This window comes from Scomber scombrus, chromosome 15 (assembly GCF_963691925.1).
Source record: "Scomber scombrus chromosome 15, fScoSco1.1, whole genome shotgun sequence".
Taxonomy (NCBI): Eukaryota; Metazoa; Chordata; class Actinopteri; order Scombriformes; family Scombridae; genus Scomber; species Scomber scombrus.
The window spans coordinates 20,678,542-20,688,929 of NC_084984.1; the positions used below are offsets into that span (position 1 = coordinate 20,678,542).

General features: G+C 38.9%; 1 protein-coding gene across 1 annotated transcript in view; it reads left to right on the plus strand.

Moving 5' to 3' along the window:
• Positions 1–10,388, plus strand: part of musk (muscle, skeletal, receptor tyrosine kinase) — a 38,136-nt gene that overhangs the window by 21,509 nt on the left and 6,239 nt on the right. The window contains exons 13-15 of the mRNA XM_062435123.1: positions 8,560–8,734; positions 9,384–9,567; positions 9,644–9,835. Coding sequence (XP_062291107.1) covers positions 8,560–8,734; positions 9,384–9,567; positions 9,644–9,835 — 551 coding nt within the window. The remainder of the gene's footprint in view (positions 1–8,559; positions 8,735–9,383; positions 9,568–9,643; positions 9,836–10,388) is intronic.

The following is a 10,388-nucleotide window of genomic DNA, read 5'->3' on the forward strand; positions in this document are numbered from 1 at the left end:
TGTTGCTTTATTTGGAGGAAATGTGTCTGTGATATACTAATTTGTATTTTGTGTTGTAGAGCAACTATGAACAGAGTGGACATTTGAGTCATGTTTGAAGTATGTTTAGACACAGACTCAGAAATAGAAAAAAACATACAAAAGTGCTTACATGTGCAAACACACACACACCTACACACACACACACTCCCTGTGGCCCTAAAGCCCCTTTATGTTTTTATGGCTGTGCTCAGTGAGAAGGTCTGTTAGGGTGAACAGTTACTGCTCTCCTGTGCAGTGTGTGTGTGTGTGTGTGTGTGTGTGTGTGTGTGTGTGTGTGTGTGTGTGTGTGTGTGTGTGTGTGTGTGTGTGTGTGTGTGTGTGTGTGTGAGAGAGTGTGTGCCAGGTCAGCAAAAAGGGAGGGACTCATGATGTCACATCCTGCCTCTGGAAGCAATTAGCTTTCACACGCATATGCTGCACAGACTCCATCACCAACACACACACACACACACACACACACACACACACACACTAGTGTTCACTCACTAATACATGTGAAATCAAGAGAACATTTGCTCTCTAATGCTATTCACAAATAACAGCACATTCTCTTTATTTTATCTCCTTTTCTCTCTCTTTTTTACACTTTGAGTTGACAAATACAGTTTTTTTTCCTCCTTAATACACACCCAAAGCCATGTGCACATGAGAGCACTTATGGTAATGACTGAAAGTGATACTACAACTAACATCCTCTCTCATTGAGATAGAAAGATGTACCGACATGTACACAAAAATGCATTGTCTTTGCACACCAGGGGGATTATTATGAGCTTCATCACCCTGTCTCTTTCAACAAACAAAAGCTGAGAACACGTGACATGATTTACTGTAGTGTCTCCTTCTACACTGGTATGGAGCTTTGTTCCTGTCTTTATTGAAGAGCATGTACTTTTAATTTGAGAGCATGATTTATTGATTTCACATTCAGAATTTGTAATTCTTTCACTCAAACTCTGCCATCGCAGTCAAATAACCCCTACTTATGTGTAGATTTGCTCTGCTTCTGCTCATACTGTATGCTTGAAATCGTATATATTGTTATCTGCACAGATTTCCTGCTCCAGCTTCAACCTGTCTCCCCACACTAAGGCAGCTTTCTCTGCTCATGAAAAATCTCTTCTCAGATTTATCCTTTGCTCTTGAATTTTTTTGTACAATAACCCTGTCAAAATTCTCAATCAATTGAAGGCAAGGTGTATTGTTGACCAATGAAGGGATCCCTGCCTCCTCACAGGAGTGTTTGCTTTAGTTCTTTAGAGCGTCCCGTATGGGCAGTTACCCTTTAACCGGGTTCCTCCACTCCCGCCCTCCTGGGCTTTATTAAATGCACTTCTTTTGCCTTCTTATACAACTTTCAGAATAAAGGGACAGTTAAATACCGGCGCCCGTACTTTTTAGGGGGTACTCACACTAGGCAATCGTACCATGCCCAAGCACGTTTTCCCCCTAAAATCCGGATTATTTGGCTAGTGTGAGTGCAAGTGTACCTTGCTTGAGTACGGTACACTTCCCTGGTACGGTACGGTTGGAAGAGGTGTGCTTAGGCACGGTACACTTGGTCACGCATGCGCACCATGGATTAATATTTTTCCCGAAAATAAGACATTTTAAATGCCGGGAACAGAAGCCAATTTTCCAGGGAATCCCGGGAAATTGATGATTTTTAAAAGGCAACACTAGCTGAGCCCTTGTCAGTTCACAAGCAACACTAAATTCAACGTGGAGACATTATGCATATATGGGTTCCCAATCCGACCATTTTTTGTGTATTATTGTATCATTAGTAAGGCAAAAGAACTCAATGTATGTCCATCGACATTATAATGAATAGGCTATAGGCTAAATATTAGTTTGCATCCAGCGTGCTGCGTGGACTTCATTACATCTGCTGCCCCGCGGCTACCACAATTATGAAATGGTATATTTATTGTCTGTGACTGCGACCTTCATAAAAGTAATATTTTACAAATCTGCATTATATAAACTAACGAAATTCGTTAAAGTAAGTCATTTGGCGACTTCTAAGTCATTAAACTAAGTCTTACTTTTACTGGCGTAAAGAGTTGAATCAGGACGTCAAGTATCTAGTACTGCATACTACACAGGCATGACTCAGAAGAACAAGCTTTCACTTTTTAATCATAATGCGTTGTGTTAATTGATCGGCTGTGTTGTGTTTTACCGGCGCACAGCACGCGAACACACACCTTTGCATGTTTTATGAGAGTAAACTGTCTATATGTTTTCGCACAATGTGTCAGAGGCAACCGTGCTTCAGTACACTTGGGTAATGTGAGTGCGGGCCAGCGGGGGACAGGGGAGGGGGGACATCCGTGCTTCAGCACGGTACGGAACAACTGGCCCTAGTGTGAGTGCGCCCTTATTCTACTATAATAGCCATATTTAATCGTAGCCATATAGCACACTGGCCTCAATCTGCTTGAAGAGAAAATTACATCACCTTCATGACTCAGGAGTGGGAGTGTAGTGAAACGCCAAAGTCAAGTTTTTAATTTTAATAATACTAGTAATTAATTCAAATCAAATTGATAGTCATATTTGCGCACCCATTAATAATATGCTTGGCTTCCAAGTGTTGTACATTATGTGAATACTGTTGCTAGGCAACTAACAACAACACGGCTGTGTTTCTTTTTTTTCTTCTTCTGTATTTTAGTGTTAAGTAATGGGAAAAGTAACAACAGCAAAAGTAATCCAACATAAAGTATCTAAGTAAGGTGTTGGGCCACCACAATGACTGGAATACCAGATATTCCCTCATTTGGTGTTTTGATGATGGTGGTGGAGAGCACTGTCTAAAATGTAAGTCCAAAATCTCCCATAGGTGTTCAATGAGGTTGAGATCTGGTGACTCCGAAGGCCACGGCATAAGATTCACATAATTGTCATACTTGTCAAACAATTCAGTGACCCCTCTTGCCCTATGGATGGTATCCTGGAAGAGACCACTCAAAGCAGGATAGAAATGTTTCATCACGGGATAAAGGTGATCACTTAAAACAATTTTGTATTAATTTTTAGTGTCCCTTCCATCTAAGGGGACAAGTGAACCAAACCAGAAAAAAAGCTGCTCACAGCATAACAAAGTTACTGTGGGTCAATCATTCAGGCCTGTACCGTTCTCTTGGTGTACACCACACATGTGCTCGCCCACTTGTTGAGAATAAGGTGAAGGATGACTCATCTAACTATATATATACCTATGAGTTTTGCACCACTGAATTCTCACATGTGCAGTCATCTTTGTAATGAGAGGTTTATGCACTGCAACCCTATTATCTTACTTACATATTGCACTAATGCACAAGAATCACGGTCATCAAATGTGCATTGTTGACCACAATGCCAGACCGTATTTACTGATGTATTTCCCATAGATCTAATTGCAGATGTCACATTACTTTACTGTTTCTTTTGAAATATCAGTCAATTGAGCAGTCTTTGTGACTAAAGCTCCCACTATCTGTGGCCCAACAATCAACCCTCTTTCAAAGTCACTTAGATCTTCTCTTCTTGCCATCTTCAATTAGAATCAACTGGGCCTGCTCAGCATTCTATCCTTCAAATGATGTTTACTCTTGCTGTGTCAAAGTCTGCTTTCAGTATGTTCCCATTAGCAAAGCAGTTACATGTCTTGTAATTACATTGTTGACATTAAGCACTAGCTTTCCAGTCAAACAATGAAGGGTCTGTCACTGATAAGGCTGAAGAAAACCTTAAATTGCGTCTCAGATATCATTAACTGCCGACCTGATGGCTACCAGGGCAGTCAAACCCAGGTTAATTACAAGTAGCTAAAAGTGTAACTCAATCTCCGGTTATCCAGTTTGTAATAAAATGGAATAAATAAATTCCAACAATAAAAAACGGAAAAGAAGAACAGCGACGTCTATTTTGTTGTTAGTTGCCTAGCAACGGCGTTCACGTAACGTACAACTCTTGAAAGCCAAGCATTTTATCATCAACATATTCTCGAGCCACAAATAGATCTTAACCAGTTCAATTAGAATAGCACCATTAAAATAAAATAAAGTAAAAATTAGTCAAGGTCTTTGACTCTGGCAATCTGCTAGACTCTCGCATCATTCTCGAGTCACGAAGATGACATCATTTTCTCCTCTATGGTTATTATTATATGTAGCTATTTTAGTAAAAAGTACAGGAACTGGTATATATATGAACTGTCCTTTTATTCAAAAACTCATAGACTCAATACAGCCCTGGAGGGCAGGAGTGAATGAGCCCAGTTTAATAATAACCGCTCTTAAGAAATAAAGCAAATGCGTCCACGAGGAGACAGTGACATTTCATTAGCTCAGACACCTGAAATGTATATATTATCTCATGCTCTGAACATTTAAAATAAAATTTTAAAACTGAAATAAGATATAATCAGATTATTCCAAAATGTCAGACTCACATACTGTAATAAACTCCAGTAATAGATTCATGGTGCCAATGTGTTGTCTAAAGTAGGGATTTACAGTTGCTAAGAAAATACAGTGACATTCGGGAGAAAATAATAAGTGCCGCTTCTAAGAAAAGACTGGAATTTTGTGATATGATGTGCGGGCCAAACATAAGTTAAAAGGTAGGCTGTTAAACATGATGGGATTACTTTGATGATTATGTTTAAGTTCCTGGCCAGCATCAAAGCTTTCATTTAGTCTTTGTAAGTATAATGATAGCGTTGAGTGGGATAATGTTTACTGGAAATGTTTTCCTTAAGGGAGCTGATGGTGAAATGATGGTGAGCTGTGAAGCTGATTGCACTATTTTCATTCTGAATTCAAAAGGCCTAAATGTTTACACTAAATGAGGTAGACCCTGAATGTTAAAATCGACTTACTTTTTACTTGGGAATATGTGTTTCACAAATACTAATTAATAGCTAAACATTACACATTATGAAAATTCATTAATAAAAATTATAGAAAGAAAATGATTACTTGACTAAGTATTTCTTGAGAGACTCCTACTTTTTGAATGGGAGTCAGTTGGAGCCATTGGTTTTTTGGAACCAGCATCTTGTTGCCAACAGTGGCATTCCACTTTAAGGTACTTTTTTAATGGCTTAACCCTCAAGCCATGCTTGTTTGAAACCCATGGTTGCAATAGACAATTGGAAGAGGAGAAAAAATTACATGTGTGTTATATGTAATATTATATGTTTCTAATGTATAGGCTCTATGAATGTCACATACTTAAATGTTCCTTCTAATATATATTTAGTTTGATCCATGACACTGTGTCATTACTGGTGATGGATTTACAGTTGAAACCCAGTGGCAGTGCATGGCAAATATTACAGAGGAAGCTTGTCAGCTTGGTTTGGAGATCATGTTGCAATATGATCACATGGAGATATCATAGTTGCTTTCACAAACCAGAATGAACCAGTGCTGTTACTTTGGTAATGCTTCTCATTCGTGCTTATGTCCCATTTGTTAGGAAAAATAGCATTTGCATGGCTTTTGTGGACTACAAAACAACATAAGGTGCTATTTATTTTCTCTCTCCAAATACTGCACAACAACATGTGCAAACTTCTCACAGCCATAGGCACTGGTTATTAGTAACAGAGGAATTATGTGCATACCCCTATGAGGGGACATCTCCAATAATACAACTGCAATCCGCAAGAATGAACAATGCCGTTCACTCTAAAAGATGCATGCACAATCACACATTACACAGATCCATACAGCCTAAAACATGACACTGCCTCTGAATTTCTTCTCATCATGTAAAGAATAAAACCATAGCTGAAAGGTTCAGACACACAAATTGTGTGTAAATATCACAGTTAATTGCATATTAACACAGTGCTACTGCAGTATGTTGCTGTAGAGTGATAAAAGTACAAAAGATGCCAGTAGTACATAAAATACCCACTGCATATGATAAAGTAAACGCTATTTCTATGTGGTATCCAAGTGGTGCAACTGAGACGACTAAGTAATCATGTTCCCTAGATTCGAACATATATAATTATGTATAACCTTTTGCAAAATAACAATGACTACAACATTAGATGGGTGATATAACAAGAAAACGCAATTTAAAGACAATTACCCACATTTTTAAAACAAAGGTAACTTACTGCTATACACAGGTAACTAATGTGAGAGAGGTTTGCCAGATCTACAAATCCTGTTGCGCTCCAATCATTGTTTAGGGAACAGCTTGATCAGTCAAACAGCAGGCATTGCCAGCAGAAAAGCCAGTCTAGTTTTGCGTTTCCTGTTAGCCATTCCATTCTTGCTTAATTCCCATCACAAAAAGATATAGCTTTTCTCTTAGATCACATCTGAGTCAGATCCAGCTGTTTCATCTTCAGTTGCAGTTCAAAAGCAAGATTAGTGAAATCAGTTTTTTACAAGGAACTCAAGGTCGATATCTTTATCCATTCTGCTAACAAGCTAACTGGTCTCACTGGCTGGTCAGTGCAGGCAGTTTTGCCTTGGTTTTTGTTTTGTTTGTTTGTTGTTTTTTTTAACAGTGGACTGACTAGGGTTGGGGTAATTTCTCGATTACATGAAGCATGTATCCTGTAGAGTTATGGATTAGATGTACTGTGACTATAGTGCCCCATTTTTCGCTGAGTTATAAGGAAATACCGCAGCCAAACTTTGATTCAGTCTTGTTGCACAGTCTTATGAGCACACTTCTAATGAATTAAGCATGCCCTTACATCATACTGTCATCCTGATAATATGCTTAATGAGTCAGTCACACAACTGTTGTGTGTCATAAGAAGTCCATCAAATGAAGTCACCACCATGACTGCCAATTGTGACTCAAAAGAGGCTGTTAAACATTTATTTATACATCTCTTAATCTTGAATCACTGTAAGGGTATTAATCATCATATTAATATTACACCTATAATAAATTCACATACACTTGTAAAGCAGTCTATTACAACTACTTCAATTATTTATATGTACACTAATTTAGTCATATATTTATGCTGGCAGTTTTTATTGATACATTCTGATGACTTTAGCTCTGTTTTAGACATGAAAACATTCAGTGAGCATGTGGTGTTTTAATGAGATTGCCCTCCCCCACAAAACAGCAGCATTAGTCATTAATTTAAGCACTTAAAGTATCTTTTGTTTTTCCCTGTGAAGCAACCTCTTGCAGTAATTAGAATAATGACCGTTCTCTCTCAGAAGCAATGGCGGAAGTGGCGATATGTTGTTAAAGTGCTTCTAAACATCTTTAGAGAGATTAGGATAGATGATTGGGTGTACAAAGAGTTAGCCTTTGACTGCTCTCATCCTGTTTCCTAACAACAGTTAATGTTGGTTTATTTTAATGATGACCGAAGGCTTTCTATTTAGGCTAACAAAAAGATGCATAAAGAAACTAAAATATTTCAGAGATGAGGGGTTATCATTTATTGTCCATCACAATCTCAAAAGAGTGCCTCACTTTCAGCAGCACACCACTCTCCTCTTTTCTTTCTTTTATTCTCCTTTCTCTCTTTTTCTTTGGTTTTGCCCACTGGGGGCTTGCAACATATGACACTAACTTAACCAACTCTTAAACATAAAGGTGGCAGATCAGAAAAAGTGCATCTTGTGGTGCATTTTTGTATGGGCACGTATGTTGTTTTGGAAAGAAAGGTGTGTCAGATCAGTGAGCAAATGCTCACATGGGTTATTTTGGAAGTCAGTGACTTGTTGTCCTTACCATTCATGGCACCAGTGGAACACTAATTCTCAAATGCATTCAGCTATAGCAGCCCTTTTGCTGAACCCAACCTTTTTAGCTCATAACTTCATATCTCCTGGGATAAGTTGGACCACTGCTTACGACACATGAAGACACCAGATGTTCAATATTTGAGTTGGCACTATAGATTGCAGAAACAAACATACAGCTCTTAACATCCCTCACCAAAGAACATTTTACAGCATCTGCAGTTATTAAACTTTAACCGTGTAACCTTACCGGAGATCCTAAACAAGGTCTTGGAAAAATGTAATAAGTTATTTTGCAAGGCCATCTTTAATTTTAGATTTGATGTGAGACTAAAGCATTTCCTAGAAAAGCCTGCAAGAGCTCTTGAACAATTCCAGGAAAAAATACAGACATAAATTTATTGATTAGATTTTATTTATCCCGTAAGACAAGTCTGTTTGCTTTTTACTCCCCTCCAGATCACAGGGACAACAACAGAGCAGAACAGATTGTGTTACTCAAAAACACAATAATCTAAACCATTTGAATATTTGTCCTCATATACATATAGTTCTCTGTTTTTATCACTTTTCTTGAAGTATTCCAGATGTTTATTGCTTGCTTTTATGGCTTCATAGCAACTTCTGCAATCATGAGCGCATGTAGTTTTAGCATGGGTTGTCACATTGGGAATCATTCCCTTCATCCTGCCAGTGTTAGCTTTAGCAGTGTTAGCAGTGTAACGTTTTAAAGCTGTGACTAAAAACAGCACTGAAATCCTTAATATATCTTGTCCTGTAGGTTCCTCACCAGCACCGCCTGTCTGTGGATGTCATCCCAGAGTTGAAGAACTCAGACAACCACTGCAGGAACCCAGGAGGAATCAGTGACAAGCCTTGGTGTTACACCTCAAATCCCAATATACTCTGGGAGTACTGCGCTGTGCCACAGTGTGGGCAGGGGAGCACTGAAGCAGGTACTGCCTTGTGCTGTCTTACATTTATATTTGAGTGAGGAATTGTTTCCAATTCCTGGCTCAAATCCACTCACCACAGAGAATGTGTAGCACACTACATTATTAGCTACAGTCAAGAGATTTAGACACTTACCATATGTGATGCTGTTTCAGAAATATCACCTTAGGCTGCCATTAGTTATGCATGTTGATACCACTAGTGCATAATTAAAAGTGTAAAAGTTAACAACGTAATAAACAGTAAATAAATAGCTTGGATTTTATGCATTTTTGTTGAAAAGTGATTTGAGATACTAATTTTCACCAGTTAAAAAACATTGTATAATCTGTGACACACCTTAGATTTTTAGTAAATGTTAACAATATTAACATTATCCTCTGTTTCTGCAAAAAAAAACGGTTATGTGGACCATAAGTAAGTAATTTAAGAGTCCAAATTACCAATTATTTTTTGATCGATTATACCCACTAGGCTCCATATTAATATAACAGCAACCAAAGAAATAAATGATTGATTCTTGTGAGAATTTAATCATTTTGATTTTTTTCCCCGTTAAAATCAAGATATGTTTCTAGATTACATCTTATAATTATGCATTTACAGAAAAGCATCTTGTTTCATACTGTCTCTTTGTTGGTTATGTGTCAGTGATGAAACCAGAGCCACCAGGCCCCGGTCAGCCACCTCCTCTCCCTCCCGTGTCCACAGTGTCGCCAGCTTACTCCATGTCTGTCATTGTTATCGTCCTGACTGCCCTTGCCGCCACAGTCTTCCTCACCATTACCATCCTTGCCTGCCGCCAATGCAGGAAACAGTGGAGGAACAAGAAGAGGTAAAAGAGAGACGAGAGACTCTGTCTTTCTGCCATTTGCTCTACATTATTGCTTACTCTGTCTTTCTGTCCACAGAGTAATGGAGGCCCCGACGCTCACTGCTCTTCCATCAGAGCTCCTGCTGGATCGTCTCCACCCAAACCCCATGTACCAGCGGGTTCCCCTGCTGCTAAACTCCAAGCTACTGGCCCTCGAGTACCCTCGAAATAACATCCAATATGTTAGAGATATCGGCGAGGGAGCCTTCGGACGGGTTTTCCAAGCTAGGTAAGAGAGGGAGATGAAGCAAAGGCAAAAAGCTGTTAAAGGTAAAATAGACTAACTATATATCTATCCAACTGGACAAATAGAGGAGAGAAGAAGGTATGGGGTTAGAAATGCAGAGAGAAAGAAAGGCAGCTGGAATAGCCTTCCTCCCCAAACGAGTAAGAAGTTGTAGCGGATGTGAAGCTTGTTTGCAGTATTACTTTACATCTACTAATATTTAATATTGCTGTGTCACCATCATAATCACTGCCAGGGGCTAATATGATGATGTGGATCATTCTCAGGCAGAGGAAGAGAGAGGGGTGAGACAGGATTCAGAGAGAGGGGGGGAGATAGAGTGACTAAACAAAGACACCGGTCATTCTGAGAACTGCTGCGTCATTCACAAAGTCACAAGGAGAGCTGCTACAGGTGTCACTTTCACTCCACTTTGACCCTGTTCACAGCGAGACACAAGTGTCTCAAACCAATCCCTATAATGAGACTAAATACCCTAACCCTAACCCTGAGTCATAAAGTAGTTACATTTCTGAAATGTCATACATTTCTTTAA